The 21,079-nt window shown below is 39.6% G+C and overlaps 1 protein-coding gene across 1 annotated transcript in view; it reads left to right on the plus strand.

Moving 5' to 3' along the window:
- The window catches only part of LRP6 (LDL receptor related protein 6), a 122,690-nt gene that overhangs the window by 50,565 nt on the left and 51,046 nt on the right, over positions 1 to 21,079 (plus strand). The window contains exons 3-5 of the mRNA XM_034063295.1: positions 853 to 1,050; positions 12,315 to 12,511; positions 13,248 to 13,379. Of these exons, the coding sequence (XP_033919186.1) occupies positions 853 to 1,050; positions 12,315 to 12,511; positions 13,248 to 13,379 (527 nt within the window). The remainder of the gene's footprint in view (positions 1 to 852; positions 1,051 to 12,314; positions 12,512 to 13,247; positions 13,380 to 21,079) is intronic.

Genomic DNA, 21,079 nt, shown 5'->3' on the forward strand with positions numbered 1-21,079 from the left:
TCTAGCCATAATAAAGTGGTTTCCCTTGCTTTGCCTCCTTCTTAAATGCAACTAGGTAACTTCCTTCCCCCCAGCACTGGCTCAATGTTTAAACATGTGCCAGTACTATGGAATCACAGAATGGTTTGGGTTGGAAAAGACCAAGATAATTTAGTTCCAAGCCCCCTGCCATGGGCAGGGACACCTCACACTAGACCATGTTGCTTAAGGCAAATGAATATGATAACATCATTTAAAACTTGCTTCCTCAGTGTTAAAAGACATTGCAGAGTGTTTTACCTGCTCCCTGAATGCAAACTGTGCTTCTAAACATGTTGATGTTGCTGCCTGTCTCTAAATTTTTCTTGGGGAAAAAAGGACATGAATTGGTCTTCCATAAAATCCATTTTACTGCCTTGCATGGAATTGCTGTATCAGCTGTAAGTCCACACACCTTGTTTGTTTCCCCCAGTTGCCTGACCCATGTTGAAGAGGCTGTTGTACTTCTGTGATAGTCTGTAATATCTATCTTCACTGTTTAATGCTGAATTCTGAGATTATTGTCAATATCATTTGGATATTCCCAACGTCCTCACTTGACCCAAGGAAAGACGCATATAGAAGTGTAACATGGAATAGCGCTGTGGGTTTGCCCTAAGCTGGTTTTCTGCAGCTTTTTTTAAAGTAACTTTGTTCTGTTGTGTTTCACAGGCCTTGTATGTATGTATACCTTACCCAGTAGAACATAGCTCCACAGACTGCAGAACAGAGAGCCCCTTTGCCTTTACTGAAAGTTATAGTCAGTGTTCCAGTTGTAGACTTATACATGATTGCTGTCTTTTTTTGTCTTTTCTCTTTTTAAAATTATTATAGGTTCATGTATTGGACAGACTGGGGAGAAGTGCCAAAGATAGAACGTGCTGGGATGGATGGTTCAAGTCGCTCCATTATAGTTAACACAGACATATATTGGCCAAATGGACTGACACTGGATTATGAAGAACAGAAACTTTACTGGGCAGATGCTAAACTGAATTTCATCCACAGATCAAATCTGGATGGAAGTCATAGGTAAGAAGTTTTTGTTTGATGTACATAAAGTGGTGCTTTTCTTAGAAGGTGAAGTTGTGTTGCAGGCAATTGTCATGTTAGCACTTGCAAAATTTTAAGCAGACTAGTGCTATCAGGAACTTCTACCCTTCGCCATCCTACCCCTTCAAACACTGTGAAGCTGAATGTGTGCTCCTCTTTGAGGTATCTTGTGACTCACAAAGTCTTTTCTCAGGACTAGTCCATTAAAAAAAATCCTTGAATCCTGTTCTTAATTGTGTAAGATTATATAGCAAAATTGTCCCTTTTCAATAGGTATTTCGTTGTTGTGGGATTCATAAATGTAGAAAACAGTCTGGAAAAAATGGATCATCATATATTAGTATTTCAATTTCATTAATCCTAAGGTTGGGAAAATAGTGAAAAACAGTCTTTACAGAGAGCTATGCTAAAATGACTGTTTTCCTCTAACATTTTTTTAGTGATGATGTAATTATTTCTGATCCGGTCATGGCTACTTCTTGATTAAGGGAATAACTGACACTTTGTATGTATGCATTTATCCCTAATTTGGATGATGACCCTCTTCACTGCATGAGAGAGCTTTGACAAGTACTGCTTGCGCACACAAATGAATCACAGCTTGTGCTCAAGGTATATAGAGATACTATTTTGAGGTGTCTCTTTACAGATTTTTGTGACATTTCAGCAGGTTCATCTGGGCATGAAATACCTTTTCTGATGTTCTTCATTCTGATCTTTTGGGGATTTGTCCCTTCTTTCACCACAAATGTTAATTTGGCATTAAAAATCAATCATTTTGACAAGATAGGTGTTTTCTGGTGACTTGTGAGTAGGAACATAGCCAGCATGCATACAACATGTCCCCTGTCTTCTCGTGTTTATTTTGAATGCCACGCTTTCTTATAATATTGGTTTGAAAGGTTATGTAAATTCTGCTTGTTAAAAGACAAAAAGTTTGTGCAGTATTTTTGTAATGGTGTTTGATCACAGAAAGTAAGAGAAGCTGAATGCAGTTTTAAATTTGTCTTTGGATATGAATACTAAAAGTAGCTTTGTTAATTCAAAACACAGAGATATGGATATCTATTTTGAACTAATCCTTCATTTGCTGTTTCTTTCATAAGAAAGCTTAATAATACCAAAAAAAAGAGAGGAATATTTTGAAGTGATACTTTCTTTAAAAAATTATTGCTCATATCATCACACCTAAAATGTACTACAGTGGCTTTGTCCAACAGGATAATTTGGTAGCTTGTTTTATTCTTGAGTCAACCTTTTTTGTGCTCTACTATTTATATGAGAGGGAAAGGCCCACCTTAGTATGGCAATAAACTCCTGGAGTCTGGCTGATGCTCTTCTAGGAAGAGTGCATGTCAGGTGCTGTGTTGAATGGTGCGGTAGCATCTCTGGAAAATGATGCAGGATGTAGAGGTGGGTTGGGTTTTTTTCTAGTGTTAATTACTTGAAAAGTGTCCAGTGATTAAAAATTGACACCTCCACCACCCAAATCTATTTTCTTGCTTTTTGCATGGAGCACAAACCTTTCTATCCTATCTTATGTCTCCAGTTTTTCTGGCTCCAGAGCTACTTCAGTGTTTCCTGCTGGCATCACTGTGTATTCAGTCTTCTTTTTCTACAGACTTCGTAGTGGTTTTCCCCTTAGTGGTGTAAATATGTAGTGTAAATATGCTTGAGTTTGTATTTTGCTTTTATTTTAATGGTGTTTAGCTGCTCCTCTGCATTTGGTTAACATGCAAATGATTCATTCTAGAGATGAGGCTGTAAAGGTGCTGATATTTCTCGGTGTGAGAGGCTGACCAAGCTTTTCTGTCTACATAAAGCTGTATTAACCGCTGTCTTGTGACATGGAAGTCATGTCACCTGGGTCCTAGCAGGTACCTCATTCCAGAATAAATCCTCTGGAATTGGTGAAACCTGTACTAAAAACTTATGTACACAAGTAATCTGGAATTTTTCTTTTTCTATTTTATTTTTCAGATCTACTAATTGTTTCTTACATTGTCATTAAAAACAAAGCAATTAGTCTAATACTTTAAAGTTGTTGGGTTTATTTTTTAAGCTGATACTAAAATGCATCAGAAATATTTATGGCAGTGTCCTATATGTGACCATTTGAGGGGAGAAATTGTCTTTAGATGGGAAAGCACACACAGCTTCCCTTAAGCACTCAGAAGCACACACCACTTCTAACAGCACCTGTTTTTCCCTAGGCGTGTGAGAAAGTTCTGAAGATTCAGAAAATAGTCAACATCTGTATCCCAGCATTTTTGTTTTGTTTTTTGTTCTTCGCAATTACATCACTGGGAGAGGAAAAAAAGAAAGGATTGCAGAAGTTAAGCTGTTCTACAGTGGGGTTTTATGTATTTTTTCCTCTGCTGTGACCTCTTAGCCTCTGCCTGTCTTAAGAAAAAAGATCTGGGGCTGTCTAATGGCATTCTGTTTTTGTTAAATACTGTCTTTCAGTTATTCAGCAAATTCACCTTTCTCAGCGTGATACTTCACAGCTGTAATTCTGTATTCTCTTGATCATTTTAATAATCGTTTTCAATCACCGATTTTCTAATACTAAAAATAAGCAAAGGCAATTTCTAATTCTGCAGAAAAAAAAACAAAAGCCCTTGATCTTCCTTTTAAGTGGAAAAAAACCCCCAACAAACTCAAGCCTACCTAGCCTTCAGTCTTTTATCCTAGTTATCCTCACCACCAAAAAACCCTAAAAATCACCATATTTTCCTGTAAATGGTAAAGCTAATAACATCTGGGGTTAGAAGTCTTTCTGCTTCCTCCTCCTCAGCAGCAGTCCATCTGGCTTCTCTGTATATTCCTATGCCTCATGCACACAAACCCCCACCCTGTTTTTTTCCCCTCTCTCCTCCTTGGCATACTTCAAATGCACCCACAGCTTCTCATATTCCTTCACCCAGTGTTATCCTGCCTGTGCCCCCTGCACATTCCCTGCCAGGTCTGGCAGCTCAACAGATTGTTCCTGGGCAGCTTATTTCAGCAGCTCCTCTTGTCAGATGGGTGAAATACACCAGGTTTAGGGTCGCTCATGTCGTCACATCCATCCATTTGTTAAGGAAAACTTGTGAAAAGTAAAAATAGAAATCTTTTTGTGACCCTTGCTTTCCTGGATGGTTGGCCAAGAGCTACAACATGCATTGGGTATGGAGTCGGAGGAGATGGGTGCTGAACACACAAGACCCATTATGATCAAACAGCTTTGTTTCCGTGTGGAAAGATGACACTGTGTGATTAGGCCAACTTTTTTCCACCACCACCACCTTTTAAAATCCCTTTTCAAGAGTAATTTTCCATAAGAGTTAAGAAAGGGGGAGAGACAAGATCATTGTCATTGAGTGCATAATCTAACTTAAAACAGACTTTTAGGCTTATATAGAAACTGCTATTTTTAGTGAAATACTCTTGATATTTAGGCCATTCTTCTAATGCTGCTTTGTATCTAGAAAATAAGTCTTAATTTTTTTTGTTGCTATCTAAATTTCTCTTGATTAAAACAGATGTTGTGACCTGTTACTAGCTTTTCTGGTGCTTTACCAACTGTCAACATGTATTGGAAAATATTTATGCTTCTGGAACTGGAGCTATTGAAGAAATTAAAAAGAAATTGAGTTACATAAAGACATTAACTTCATAAATATACTGTGTTCTAGAAGTAAATGATTTTGGTACCTTTTAGCAGAGGAAGCAGATAAGTAAAGATTTGCTTCGTCAAGTTGTTTAGTGTTGCATAACATGAGGTGGGATAGAGTCTGCAGCAGATAAGTGGTTGTAAAAGTTTCATGTAAAGCAGGATGACATGTGTTTTAATTGCTTTGGGGAAGTGAGAAATATTTAGCAGGAACTAACATCTTTATATCAAAAAGAATTTCACAGAGTTCAAAGAAAATGTTTTTGTGGTTTGGATGGTGAGAGAGAATATGGTGCAAATAGGGAAATATTTTAATTAGTGTCACTGCTGGTATTAAAGTTTTGAGGTTCAGACCTCAGTGGTCTAAAATTTGGAAGGAGTGAAAGGGAAATATTCTTGGCACATTTCTAAATCTGTGGGCAATCCATAACTTTTTTGTCTTTATTCCTGCAGCCTCATATCACATCTCTACACCTGGCACTACACAAGAATTAAAATTTAAAGATTTATATGTCAGAGAAGGACATTGATATGCATGGATGCTTTGCTTCTCGTTTGCAGGGGTCTGAAGAGTGGAAGAGTGCAGTAGGCAGGTGGAAGGAATATGTAGGGGGAGAAACAAAGGAAGCCTTGGGTATTATTATTATTATTATTATTATTATTATTTATTATTTCTTTGTCACCTCTTTGGACAGGACCTAGATAATCTCCCTTTGGACTTGATGAGCCTCTGCATCAAAACCAGTAAGCAGCATGACAACGCTGGCAGTAGCATTTAGTAAATATGTGCTAGAGTTGTAAATTCATGAGAGAACCTCTACAGCAGATTTTACAGGGATGATGGATCATTCCTTACCTGCTAGCCCTGGGACTTATTAGCCCTAGCTACTCCAGTGATGGGCTCATTAGAATAAAGAGGAAGAGCACAGAAGTTGATGACTAATGCCCTTGGTTTGCCAGTGAGAGAAAGGAAAGAGCAGTTTTTTCATGTCAGAATGTAATAATTAAAAAACCAAATTGGTGCACAGAAGAGATGGTTTTGGTTTTTCACAGCTCTTGCTCTGCGCTTATCAGAGTGAACAGTTGCTTTTTGTGGGACTAATTAAACAAAACTGAATTGCAGACAGCTCTCCTGTGAGTAGAGTACCCGAGATAGGTTGGCCTGCTAAGGCAGCTCTTGAATTAATTTTCTTTTCCTTTACCCTGCAGCAGCAGTTCTAATTAATAAGTTAACATGTTACTGGCTGAAGGGAAATGCACTTACAAGGTCCCCCAGGAAGTGTTTGTGCTAATGAGATGGGTTTTGAGGCCACTGTAAGAAAACATACTTTCAGCAACTGTCAGAAAGCTGGGAAGCTCTTGCAAGGAGGTGAATGTCTCGAGTTTGCACTTCAGCATTGATTTTTCTAGTTTCTGTTTTCAAGCATCAGCTCATGTCTGTCTGCCAGATGATTAGCTGTAGATTTGATGAAACACTAAAAGTACTGTGTCCCTGCATTTAGAAGAGTTTCTTTTTCATTATTTGCGTGTCATGTGTACAATGTATGACATTATGTAGGTATTTTTATTAGGTATAAAATACTGCATTCTGTGGGTATCTTTGTGTGTACTTCTGTGAGATAAACATGCCTAACACCCTCAAGCAGTGAGGAGGAACCAGTCTGTGGTGAAAAGCCTGCTTCAGTACATCACCAACACATTACAGGCTGGTGCAGTAGACGAATAGTGCCCTAATTAAAACTGCTAGAGAATCCTGCATAAGCAGAATTAATTAGATTACTTGGACACAGAGCCAGGGTGAATTTTTTGGTTCTTCCCCAAGGTGCTTCTGAAATAAAATGCTGGGAAGATGGAGCTTCAAAACATTTGTAGTTGACTGCATGTGATGCACATATTCAGTGACTATAGCTAGAGTCAGATCTGTGCATATTTCTAGGCTTAAAAACACGTAATATGGGGTGATTAGCCCAGATGGATCAACGGAGTAGCTCACCCATACTGTTTCTCAGACCTGAGATGGCAAACACAGAATTAGATGAGGATCACAGCCCTGGTGGAAGCAAAGAAAGAGCAAATTTGGTTAGGATGCATGTAGACCAGTCTGTAGTCAGTGGATATACTGGTGCGTGTCCTAAACTTACCTCCTCCCGCTGGCTTCCCACTCTCCTCCCCTCTTGCCAGAGGCCTGTCATCTGCACTGCCAGGCCTGATGGTGTTTGCCTGAAAAATGACCTGCAGAATGACTTCATTCTGCAGCTACCATTGAAGGTGGGATTTGAAATGTCATTGCTAGACCTGGTACTTTTTCCATATACTTTCTGGAAACACATGATAATCGTGGCTTCAAGAAGTAGCAAAAGAGATTTTTAAAAGACAGCATGATATCCCACAAGTTGTGTTTCCTGTTTACTTTCTCAGGTAATTAGAACCAGGCTTGTATTCTGATAGGAATATTTGAACAAGCATTCATGATGAAAATCCCGCTTAGTATTCCAAGTTTGTTTGCAAGTATTTTTGTTAGGTTGGCAGGAGAGGAAACTTTGTTAAGCTTCTTAGGGAACTGAAGCTCTCTGCCCTCCTTGGGCATCCTTGATGTGGTGTTACATGGTTGTCTGTTGGTCTTCCATCCTGCTTCATGTGATGGTGTGTGTAAGTGCTTTGGCTGCTTGGTAATATTTTGTATTGTCACAAGTCAAAGCTTGGTAATTGTTGCAACTTCCTGAATGCTCAGGCATTAAGTAATCTATAGATGGAGAGAAGCATTTTGTGTAAAGTATTATAATTTGCTTCATGCAAGCCTGTTACATGCTTTCTTTAACATGATGAGCACTAAAAGCAAGTTTTGGAAGATGGGTCTTTACATTTTTTAATCCCTCATGAAGAAAGATGTGATGATAATCGCCACATAACAACTTTCTGTTTTGTTGTTCTTACACCGAGAGGAAAAGGAAAAACAGGTCTGATAAGAATGTAGCCCTCAGGTATCTGTAACTGGAAATTGATTTGGTGTAGCATAAGAAGAAAAATAAATTAAAATTCAGTAAATGCAGATACGAACATCCCTTAAAGACTTTTTCAAGAATATAATCAGAGAGGTAGCTACATGTGGTTGGTATGAATTTTCTAGCTCTTCAATACTGTACTGTCATTGGATACCAATGTGGTAAATTTTGCTACAGTATTAAGTATGAACTATTAAGATGAATTACCTTCATTTCCCCCCATCCCCCAGTCTTGACAGTTGTATTTGAAATGGGATACAAAGACTGATACAAGAGGAGGCTTTTTTTTCCCCTTTCTGATAGCGTAGGAGATTGTAACAGGTATGGGATCCTCCAGAGAGACACTGGAGAAATGAATTGAAACATAAATGTACCTGCCTTGGAAACTGAGTGCAGGCAACCTCAGAGGTCACCTGAAAGGAGCTGTGCTACTGTGAAGCTGGAATGTTAATGACTGAGAGAAGTACAGGCCAGGCTGTCTGAGTTACACCGGGTTTTCTGCAGGTGTTCTCGTCAGTGTTTTACATCAGAGAACTAAGGCAGCCAGAATAGAAGGCATTTGGATAATGGAAAGTGTGTGCTTGTTTATTTTTCTGGAGAAATGCTATTATGCTTGTATATAGAACATCTGTTTAAATTCTAGTGGAAAAAATTATTTTGATGATATTCTATATTATCTTGATTTTTGGTGCCTTTCTTTTGGTGTGAAAAATTTAATTTCATAACAATCATCTAGCTTTGGATTTGAATGTAAGTATTACTGAAAAAAGGAAAAAGGCAGACTGAGAAAATCCTAGTTGAAATGAAGGATATGAATCTTTTGGTCATTTTACTGTTAATTTTTGTTTCAAGTGAGTTTAGCCTTTGTCTGAAATGCATGTATCCTGAAGTAGGAGCTTTTTTGTCATTGCTAGTATAAAACTGGATAGCTTGTCCATGGATTTTAATGTATTCCATTTCAGAGTTCAGTATCCCCTTTTGTAATTCCTGTTTTAACTTGTTTATTATTTATTGCCTTTATCTTCACAAAGTATTTCACAGGCCTCTATAACAGAGTAAGAATAGAGCAAAGGTGAATGTATTTAAATTGGATCTATGCTTTCTTCTGGCAGTAGAAAATGCTTGACTATAACAAGTTTTTATTGTAATAGCATCTCTGATTACCATGATGATACTATAAATAGTCGTATTTAGGAAATTGCGATACACGGCACAGATGGAATTTAATTTCTGTGGAAACTGATTGTTTTCTCTTCTTCTGTTCTCACCTTCTTTCTCTGCTGGCCTCTTCTGCATTTCCTTCCCAGCCAACTAAACAGCGTAGAGATGGTGACACTTTAAAGGTGAACTGCCGTCGAGATTTTTAAGGCAAATTTGGGTGATCATATGCTTGGCACAGGGAAGATTATTAGAGTTAGTGTTTGCTTAGTGCCATCTAATATGTAGCCAATTTGTATGTTGCTGAAGCCCTGTAGATGTCTCCTGAATGAATAACATTACTCTTTACCCTCATTTTTGGTGTCTTTTTTTTTAACAAGACTAATGATACAAGTTTGAAGGAACTGAAGAGCTTAGTGAAGGGATAATATGATGTAGTGCTTTTTGTTGTTGTATCACTTACTCTAATCAAGCCTGGGCTGAAGGTGGTTGCCACCAAAGGGCTGTCAGGTCATGTTAGTTACACCTGCAGTGCTGTACGTGGTACCCAGGTTGGTGACTTTGTTGGTGAAGCCAGAAACATGGAGACCTGGCTGATCCCTGACTCTGCATGGGTGCCTGTGGAACACCCTGGAGGTGGGAAGTCCCTGCTCCTGTCAACTCTGGGCAGTAGTTGAGTACTAGGGGTGATGTTCTGGTCCTCTTCATTCACCTGGGTGTATTTAATAAATTCCTGCTCAAGGCAGAAGTTGGGGCTCCTATTCTTACCAGCCAAAGCCAGAGCTCTGTAGTTCCTAATGCGGGTTGTGTTAACACATAACTCCTTTACACCAACCAGCAGGTGATTTCTTGCATACTCTCCCCTTCCTTTTCCTGTTTTATAGCACCTCTGCTTTCCAGCCCTTTTGCCCCATTCATTATTAGGCCGTGGATGCTTGTTTAGCCCACGTCGGCCCCTGCTTCCGTGCCGACACACGTTTAGCTGCTGGCTGCCATTCAGCAAGGCTGCAAGTGCAGCCTGTGGAGGATGTTTGGAGGGGGAAGAGCCCTGCTTGGTTTTGCTGATTGGAAGTGAGCTATCTTCTTGTTTGGAAACAACGGATATGAAGTCCGTGTTACTGGTAATGCTCATCTTAATGAGATGCAAAAAATACATGCTGTTGTATTTTGAGTCCAAAGCTGTTTTCATTTGATGGTGCCTTATATCTGCTGAGAGAAATGATAGAAGTTTAAGAATAATTGCTTCAAGACTGTGGCTTATGCTGCAGTCAAATGCAATGCTGAATCTCTCCAGATAAGGGCTGGTTTAAATAAGGGTCATAGTTCACTTTATGCATTGTCACATGAATAGATGGTTGTCTGAAAGTTAGGCATGTGTAGCAGCATCTGTTGTACTCACAGATTTATTCCCACAAGGAATGGTGGGTACTAATCACATTTAAAATTCCTCTGTTTTGTGGGTAATAGCGAGGTAGTCAGAATGCTTCATAAAAATGTGGCTTTTCTTGTGCATGGGAATGCTGTCTTTGGTGCAGGTTTGGTTAGAGTGAGAGCTTTGGACTTACATTGCTTCTGTCCCATGTGACAAATGTCATAAATTTGTTATAAAGACTTTAGATAGTCTCCAAGCCTGCTCTAAACTGAAATTATTCAAATCTGAAGGCATTTAGGGTTTGGGGGTGGGGTTGGTAGAAAAATGGTTTACAGAATTAGAATGTCTTTATTCTTAGTCGGGGAGTGTGTTGTGTCATTCTGGGTTCTCTTTTTGGCTGGTAGGTTTAAGCTATAAATTATATTACAATAGTCTTTTGTAAGATGCTTAGATGGTGCATTTAATTAGAAGCAAATATATACCTGACTCCAGACAGAGATAAGAAAGAAAAGATAGTGTGTCCTACTTTAGAGTGCAAAATACCAAGAAATAAAAAACTGTTTGGTGCAGAATTGGAACACTAGAGTGACAAGTAAAGGAATGTATATGTGTGTTTCTTAGGAGGAGAAAAAAATAGAAGCTTTAAAGATAATACATCTTTTTCCAGAAGCTAAGGTGAAAGAGCAGTAATGACTGCAGTCTCTTTGTACTTGGAATCATTGGCAGAAGGCACCTTCAAGTTTCTGGCTTTAATATGCACTTCTGTTATATTTTAACAGAAAATATTTGGAAAATGAGGAGTATTTTTGTCCTCTACTAAACCACTTTGGTTGCCAACTTCTTTCCAGAAGTGATGCATACAGTGTGGGGGTGTTTTCTCAGTAAATATACAGATAATGAGTCTCTTCCCTGCAAAAATAAAATTGAGGCTGGTGTTCATGGTGTACCCTATATTGAAGGAGTAGTACAGCTGTCTGTCAGTCCTTCATGCATTCAGTCTGGGAGAAGGATGGTGATCTCCGCTGTTCCATGGGAGCTTGTGTACATGTGCACATGTGCACCCATGCAATTAAGAAGAAAGGATGTGGGAAGAAGTGCTTGTGTAAATGGTACTTGTGTGGCCCTGCTTTGAAAAGGGTGTTGGTCCAGAGGACCTCCATGGTCCTCTCAATCTGAAGTTTTTCTGTGATTGTGAATAAAATAACCAGAAGTATTGAGCTACTTAATTCTAGTTCTGAGGAACCTGGGTACAGATAATTAGTTTCTACATCACAAGAACCTGGAAAAACTGTCTTCAGTAATGTTTGTGCTGCAGTTTTGTGATGGCTAATGAGCATGTGTTTGTATATATACATAAAATATATGGGTATACTCTTTAATTTTGTTTATGAACCTGGAGACAGGCAGTGACCCAGTTTGCTCAGAAATGATACCATTACCATGGCAGAAGATCAGTAGAACTCTGTTTAATGTCACTGCTTATAATAAAAACAATAGCTTAATAATTATCATAATAATGAATCTTGAAAAGTAACTTTAAGGTTTTCTTTATGGTGAAACTGTTTGCCGTTAGAGTGTTTTCCTGGTGGTTCAAAAGAGTGAAACTGGAAGAGATGGATGGACTGCTAATTGACCAAATGCTGTCCCAGTTTGAAATCTGCTGAGGCTGAATATAATGGACATTGTGCATCAGCAGGCAGCAGTCAGGCTTGCATAAAATCAGCTGGTATTCTCCCTGCTTGCATATGGTGACATAGAGTCTCAGAGGTATTGAGTGTTAAAGGGGTGCTAAAAAATAGACACAGGTTTCAGTAAGGATTTTGGCTAGTATCTCTTGGCCACTGCAGCATCAATAGGCAGCCTGGAAATAGGACTCCTGTATTGTTCTCCATGTCATTCCCCTAAGTAGGTACCCTGTTTTGTTCCCCGTAAATACATGGACAGCCTTGGTCAACAGTACTTACACTGTAAAGCTTCTTTTCACAAATCTATGTTCGAGCAAACCTGTAGAATGAACTATATTTGATCATTCATTTTCTTCCCTGTATTCTCTTAGGCAAGCAGTGGTTAAAGGCTCCCTTCCACATCCTTTTGCTTTGACTCTGTTTGGGGACACGTTGTACTGGACTGACTGGAACACACATTCAATCTTGGCCTGCAGCAAGTACTCTGGGGAGGACCTGCGTGAAATACATTCCAACATCTTCTCTCCCATGGACATCCATGCTTTCAGCCAAAAGAGGCAGCCAAATGGTAAGCTGTCTTGCTTTCTTTTTTTAACTGCAAGTTGGAACTGACTTGCAAAAATCTTTATTAGCCTTTCTGTACAACGGTGGGTGGCTTCACCCACATCATGATGCAATTTTTCCAATGCAGAGATTGGGAAAAGACCCAGAGAGAGAAACCAAATATTCTCTACATTGTTGTTTTTAAGTGCAAAACCCCATCTCTTGCCTTTTTTCTGCCTGCTGTCCTGTTGTCCTATTCCTTTTTCTGTTTCATGTGCCATAACTTTAGGCAACATGGTATTTTTATTTTTAACAAGTAGTAGTTCCTGAATGGAATCTAGTGTTAATTTGGCAGATGATATTAAGCAAGACTAGCTGTGTGTAATAACCATGTCTTAACCATTGTGTTAATATACTGTAGTTGCATTTTGGTTTTATATATACAGTGCTGTACATTCAGCACAGACATGCTGAATAGTTAGTGAAGATGAGAAGCACAGAGCTAAAGTCAGGCTCATGTTTAGAGCTAAGTGCTATTTCCCCAAGAAAGGAAACATTCAACATCCGTGCATTTTGGTACCATAAATACCCCACTACTCAGCACTTGGAATTAATTTTAACTTGTTCTGTGTTTATCGTTTCCTTCTTTAATCTCTGTTGCTACCACTGATTCTACCACTCAAATGCCGTATGTGTCTTAACACATGAGATGAGGTCATTCGTTATCAGAAGCATTAATCTGTGTGATTTATGTTTAACAGCTACAAACCCATGTGGAATTAATAATGGTGGCTGCTCCCACTTGTGTTTGATGTCTCCTACCAAGCCCTCTTATCAGTGTGCATGTCCCACTGGTGTGAAACTTCTTGAGAATGGAAAGACCTGCAAAGATGGTAGGCTTTGTTTTTAAAAATCCTTTTAGATTAAGCACAGAGTAGTTTCTGGAGGGAAAGAGGTTGTTCCAGTTTCACTATATAATGCACATTGGGGGTGGCAACATCTGAAATCGTGTGCTTTTATGGTGCAGTAAAAGTGATTTAAAAATGCCCTCTTTTTAAAAAAGAGCCTCATAGCTACCTCCAGTTACAAAATGTTGGTTGCAGTTCTGTGTCTATCATTAATTCCCTGCCAGTCTGGGGGGGGGGCTCTGTTGTTCTGTTTTCTTGGAGAAAATTATACATACCTCCTTCCGTTGTCTCTCGAATCTAACGTTATTGTTTATGAATTAGTATTTGGTTAATAGGATTGTACAATAAACACAATTGTTGGGTTGTTTTTTTTTGTTTAAGGTCTGTTGTCTGTTTATTATACACATATACATCTGGAATCTCTTTTAGTTCACACGCATAAAGTTAGACACCTGCATCTGTATAGAAGACTGAAAAGAATGGCATGTTTTTAGAAGTGTTGAAATTCGTTTAGCCTTAAAACTTAAGACATCAGGGCAGCAAGCAGTCACTCCAAACTGATTCTAGTGTCTCATTGTGGGATAATGTATATGATTTTAAATGGTTATATTCTGTAAGTATTGGTGTAGTGACACTGTGGTTTCTGTAGTACGTTGACAGGATCAAAATTAACACTGGGAGATAATCAGCTTGCTCATAAATAACCATCTTTAGTGCAGATTGTCTCTCTGTGGCAAGGATAAACGGAGAAAGAAACAGAAGGATGCAGTAGAGCTTACTGTAAATAGGCTAAATAAAATGATATAGACATTTTTGTTAAATTGTGGGGTTATATTTTAAAAATTCTTGTAGGCTTGTCAGCTACTGTTCAGTGATTTCTTCAATTTCATGCTATTTCATGCTCTCTGCTGATTATATTTGTGTGGTTATTTGTGTCTCTGTGAACCTTGTTAAAATAAATTGCTGCTTTTATGTGACAAACTCAAAAGCAGTTCCCATTTTAGCCTTGCAGGATCGTTTTTAAGAATTTACCAATACATGCACAAGATGTTTTTCTGCCAGTACAAGGAACAAACTTCAACAATACTGATGTGGGTTGGTCATATTTAGTCAGAATGTGACACAAGTTCACATGCTTTTTAAAAGATACTTGGCACACACAGCTGAAGTTCTTTCTGGCAGTAGATACCTAAAGCAGTTGTTACCCAATACAGGCATATTTCCAAAAGCAGAGCTGCAGAAAAAGTCCATGTTGGGAACGGGGTGTGGTGAAGGTTTGGTCGCTTGCCAAGCAGAGGGAGAACAGTAGGGCAGCAGAGGCTGAAGGACTAAGGACAACAGCTGGAACAAGCCCTGGAGAGATCAAGAGGGAGAAATTGCTTCCCTTTGACTTACTGCTGATAGGAAAAGGGCCAAGGACTTTATATTTTTTTCCTTTTTTTTTTTATCTAAGGACTGTATCCTTTTGGTCCCCACATGCTCTGAACTAAAGAACAGGTCATTGTATCACAGAAGTGCCTGCTTCACTGCTCAACTTCAGCCCCATATCGGAAGCAAGCTACCGAGCAGGTTAACAGCCCTGTGCTCAAGTGCCAAATGGCACCTTTCGAAGTATCAAAGTAGATTACCAAAGGCAAGTAGAGAAATGGTATTAAAAAACCCTGAAAAAAACCCCAACAAACAAAAACCTCTCTTACTAAAAGGACTAACTTATCATGGGGAGATACTCCAAATCAGTTCACTTTTTCAGCCATTCCTTATATCTCAGAATTCATAACTGTTGCTCTTTTCTCCCATTCCCTGAACACAAGAAGTCACATTGTATATTCCCAGTCAGCCATAAAGTATATTTGGCTCACAAAATATAGTTGCCATTTTATGAGAAATTTTGTTAACCAAAGAAAAGTGGTTACAGCATGTTGTCCATCTGTGTGCAAAAACCTTTATACAACATTTATCTTCTACTTGTCAATATGACGTTGTGATTTTAACCACCATTCTGCTATTGTGTCTTTCCAAAACACTTTGACCTTCCCTTTTGAGAAGACAGACGGGTGGGAAGGGGGGAAGAAAATGGAGTCTGTGTTTATTTAGCTCAGTGAGTGTTGCATACCACTGCTTCTTGGACTAAGAAGTGAATTAGCACATAACCCGACTGAAACAACCTGCTCAAACTATGCATCAGATCCATTGCTCCTACTTCGATGCTGTGCAGAGCTGACTTTTGGGGGGGGGCATGAGGGAGCTTTATGTTCAGCATGGAGCTTACCCCAAAATAATGGACTATTTCTGGCTGTTTTTTCACATCTCTCACTGAAAGAGAGGTGCCTGTGCTAGGTTAGGGCTTTTGCAAGTGATGTGCAACCTTCCAGAGCTCTTCAAGGCAGAAATTCAGTGGACTTTCTTCTGAAGGCTGCAATTACTGATCTGGGGAAGCGAGGAGCGCATGGCAGTCAGAGTCAGACTAGCTACAGACCAGATTTTGAGATGTAAATCTGTATGTGTTTGTGTGTTGCCTTCCTTTCTGAGGCTGCTCAGTGACCCTGGGGAAGTAAGTTTTATTTTCTCTGTTTCAGGTGTGTGGGATGGAGGGGTTTGTTCTGGTTTCTCTAGGCTGTTTTTTTTCCCTTTGTACTTGCCTTTTACTATCTCTGCTGTGAAAGTAGAGCTGAACCCTGAACACTGAACATTTTCACCTTGGATCTTCTCAGCATATATCTATTATGCCGAAACCCTGAAACACTGAGCGATTAAATCTCCATTTGTGATTAGCACATGTACATGACTGTGGGGAAGGAAGGAAGGAGGGAGGGGTGACGTACAGGTGAAGAAAGGTGAAAATGCTCAGTGCACTAAAATCAGACTGGTTCCTAAACTACATTGTTTCATGCTGAAAGGAGCCTCTTTGAGGAGGGAACTTCATTTCGTGCTGCGCTTTTGAGAGCGCTGCCCTGGACTGGAAAGATTTTGACGGGTGAATTTTGAGTGGATGTTTGCAGTGTTTGCAGTGCTTGGCATTGACAGATGATCCTTGCAGCCAAAGGTGAGGCTGGCTGACCCTCCCTGAGCAGTTTCCATGACAACCTAGCATTTTTGGATTATCTTGGTTTATAGGAAATCTTTTCTCCCTCCCCTTTCTCCCAGTGTTAGTTTCTCCGTTTTTGTGGGGGTTTTGTCATTGTACCTTAGAGGAGTGTAACCATTTCTTGTGAGAGCTATGAATATAATACCCTCCATTAGGAACACTTCTCCATAGTATTTCAGGAAAGGGTAATAACTTGGAATAAAATTAGCTGTTTTGCTCACAGCAGATAGTGCTGGCTGGTTGTTCATGTCTTAATATCTACTCCTCTTACAAAACAAAGCAGCTAATAACTGAGACATGAGCTTGTAGCAAGCTTTTAGGCCCCCCCACTGCCTAGGTGAAAGTTTGTAAATCCCTGTTCCTCAGAGGAGAGAGGCAGAATAAGCAGTTTTTGTGGCCAGCTATTCCTTAGTTAAGAATGTACCAAGAGAAGAATCCTGTCTGAGCACCCAGGCATTTCTACCAGACAGCTTTTACCTACAGTTGTCGTATTATTGGTAAATTATTGCCCTCTCTGCAGGACATACTGGGATTTCCTCTTTTTCAGTATTATAGGACTGTTTTAAGTTTGGCAGTGCTACATTTAAATAACCTGTTTGATCATTTTACAAGAAAATTCAAGTTTGTCTTACAAGTTGGTCACTGGGGTTACATTCTTACTAATGCTTGAAGATCTCTATCCATGTGCTCACCTTCTGTCTTTGCCTGGAGTGAATTTTACCTATTTCCTGCATTTGCTATGACGAGTACAGGTATGTGGTTTCTACTGAGAAAACTGGTGGTGACTTCACTGAGCAAGGACAGGCGAGTTTCCTCATGTAGAAGAAGCACTCCTTAAGACTTCAGTTTCAGCCTTGATTTGGCCATGCTGTTCTCTTCCAGGAAGGAGTCTGTTTCACCTGTGGATGCTCACATCCTATTTCCCTGCTAGGCCTGCAGGCAGTAACCAGAAATTTGCACTTCCTTTTGCAATTTAGGGCTGCCCAGTAGGTAATTTGCTTTGTCAGGAATAGTCAGAATCCTGATTTGACTGTGCAGATCAAGATGCTAATTTAGCATCCAAATTCTTTCATTTATTTTGAAGGGAGGAAAAACATGCATGATTTCAGATGCTTTTTTTTGTCTTCTAAGGCAAATTTTAAGGTTGAGCTTGCCTAGATGAAAAATTCTTGTTTCTGTTGTAGTATCAAGGACTCTCTGACAATAATGACTTTACAACTGAGGAAAGGCATTTAGAAGAGAAATATTTTAGTCAAATGTGTGGTAAATCTATTGAGGATGTATAAATAATCTTGATCTCTCAGATACAGAGAACGCATTATACACGTCCCAGGTCTAGCATTTCTTATGTATGAATTCCTGGGTGTGTGTATATGTAGCTGTACTAGCCTGAGCAACCACTGACAGTTTTAAAGTTCAGTCACTTACAAATGACTGGGGCCTGTATATCATTGAGAAGATGTAATTAATGTGAAGGTTAGCAGGGCATTAGACACTGGACTTTAAAGCTATGCTGTTGCATGTATTTGCATGCTTGCTCTGTTTCTCCTTTTCTCCCCCTTCCCTTGACTCCTAGTGGCACATAGATTTAAATTATTTTGATTTTATAATAGTGACTTCTTGAGCAAAGTATTAGTTCCAGCACTAATGTAATGCACCAGCCATGAGCTTGTAATCCCAGCTTTCAAAGTGCTTAATAAAAGTAGGCTAAAGCTCTCAAGAAGAAGAGTCTGGAGTAAAGCTTTTATGTCCATATTTAGACATCTTAAGTAAAGGACTTGATTTTAGAAAAATTGCTAACTAGCCTGAATACCCCATGGCTTGAGGCACTGCTAAAAAGAATCCTGAGCTTGGTTCCCAATTTGAATAGTTTGGGAGGGTTGGCTTTTTAAATGAATTATGGATTGCTAAAATCGCTTAGGATAATTCAGGAGACCAGCACAAAGGGGAGGTGGAAGGACCTGACTTTAAATACGGGACAGCAGTATGCTTACTCTACCTGCACGGAAACTTTATACACTGTGGTTTGAAGGCTGTAAGCCCACACCCCAGCATACCTAGTGGTCTGTGCCCTCAAACCCAGCACTGTATTTGAGATTCATGTTGGGTGCAGTAGAGCTCACCAGTAGTGAGAGAGAAGACTGCAGCATGGGCTGTAAATGCTGCTCCAAGTCTCTTGTGTGTTTGTCTAGGACACTTCATCCTTGTATGTGCAGTTTGAGATGTCTAGAGGAAAAACTGCCTCAGGTCTGCATATGCCTGGTGAGGTCAGAGCTTTGGCTGCAGCCTTGATGCACCTTTTGGAATCATTGAGGTGGTGCATATGTTCATGGCTCATTCCAGTCTCCCAGTAAGTGCTGGTATATTGAAAACAAAAAATAGTTATGCTAGCACACAACTTGCATTGTCTTTTTCTGCCTCTTCATTCTGTTTTTTCAAGTATGATTCCATACCCAGATGTTCTCCATCCTGCTCATCCCTAATTAGAGGCAGGGTTTTTCTGGAGAGGCGGAGTGAGCAAGTCTGGAGACCTTGCTGTCACATTTTACCCTTTGCATCGTAACTGGTCATCAGAATACAAGTGAAAAAATTGATTGGCTCTGTTACATCCTGGCAATCCTGAGTACCTTGAGCAGTCTGAGTGGTGATCAGTGCCTAGCCATGTAAACTTTGTATGGTTGGTGTTTGCAACAAGAATAAATTGTTTTAGTTCTGAGACCACTATTTTTCCTTTACTGTTATCAAGGTGGTAATGAGATCAATCCATAAACGTGCCCAGTTCTTGCATTTGCTCTTGTTGCTATTGTCAGGACAAGCCTGAAGGCATTCAGAGTAATCTTTCCCTCAACCTACCTTGAGTGAGATGCTTCTCTACTACTCCGTTTCTTTTTCCTGAGCAGAATGACTGGTGATCTAACTAAGCAGCTGGGCTGTGGGTTTGCAAATGGGTGGGTAATAACTCTAAAGTAAGCTTTAAACTTTTTACTGCTTGATTGGCAGGGTGTGGGAGGGTGTTTGGTTTGGGGCTGGAATGTTAGTCAAGCCCCGAGATAAAAGACCATGAAATTCTTAGCTCAGGGATCCAGAGCGCAACATCGGTTAGCTGAAAGCCAGCCATTTCCCAAAGCTCAGTTAAAGCTTAGACCCAGTGAGTTATTTGACTGAAGAACAGTGTTGCAACCCGAAAGCAGGATACTGAAGCTGGCGAAATGAGTCATCTTTGAGAAGAATTGGAAGGTCAATTGGTCAATTTTAAGGGTGAGTTTCAGCAAAGGCATGGTTATACTCAGATGGGTCTTTCTGGGGACCTGGCATTGGTTCTTCAAAATGACTGTCAGCTTCAGCTAGAGCACACAAATAATTCTTAAGTTATGCATTGCACTTTTTCTGTATGTGGTAGACTACATACAGCTTTCTAACTGTTTAGAAATCTGAGGTTAGTGCACTTGTTCAACCTTACTTTTACTAGAGAATGGTAAAAAGGTATTACTGTTTGGGTTTTTTTATATGATTTTTATAATTTTGTTTGAAAGATAAGTTGGATAAAATGGTCGTGAAGTTGGTGAGAAAGAAAGTAATAGGGTTTTCTTTCTTACTTGAACCTAAATTGTTGGGATTAGTTATGTGCTAATGCTTTATATGACCATAATGCAGCTGAATGCTTGTATCTTGATGCAGAATTGTTTGATATGCTTAGTAGTAACAAATACAGATGTATATATAGACTGTGACAAGATTAGTTGCTTCTGTAATTATAAAAACAGTCTTACTAATGTGCCTGTTTTCCATTTACTATGTCACATGCTTTACATTATTTTGAAGGATGCATAGACATGTAACTACAGGTTCCCCCTTCCTGATACTAATTAATGCATAAGGGTTATTCACTAGAAGAACAATTGGGTAGTGTGTGCATGTGTTTCTGAACACAAGGTGTTGTAGGAAAAAGGATCCCAAAGCTGATTTTAATCCCTTGTGGACTACCAATCAGGAACACTTGTAATAATATTCTCAACTTCAGTTGCTGAAAGGTGCTGTTTCTTGCAGCAGTGTGAAAGTGTCTTAGATGTTTTTAATGTGTTAAACTTGCTGTAAGTGAAGCAATGGCTGCTTTGGCATCTCCAGGGTTTGGCATGCAGTGAGGTTTCATCTAGCACCAACAGCAATTACTGACTGTTTTAAAAAGAATTGGCATCAGACACAAATTCTTTCTTCATCAGCAGCCTATTTGCTTTAGTTCTTGCTCTTTCAGCCTCCTAGCCCTTATTTCTATCTCTGTAAAATCAAGGCATGGACAGCAGGTGGCTTGGCGATTGCTTCTTTTTCACTGCAGCATTGATGTATTTATTTTCCTAAACCTTCCACACCCTTGCCTCCCCCAACTTTTGTCCTCACACCTACATCAGTCCCTGCCAAACCCTTTGCCCTCACTGTTTGAGGGCAGCCATTGCAACACACTTTCCCTGCATTTAGGATGCACACATTTTTTACCTTAGCTCAGGCTTCCCTGAGGCTTGAGCTGCTCTTATCTCCCTGAGACTCCAAACTGATAAGCCAGTTTAATTGGAATGGGGTGTGGTGGTTGTTCATCCTTCATTAC

The sequence above is a fragment of the Melopsittacus undulatus genome, chromosome 5 (assembly GCF_012275295.1).
Source record: "Melopsittacus undulatus isolate bMelUnd1 chromosome 5, bMelUnd1.mat.Z, whole genome shotgun sequence".
NCBI lineage: Eukaryota > Metazoa > Chordata > Aves > Psittaciformes > Psittaculidae > Melopsittacus > Melopsittacus undulatus.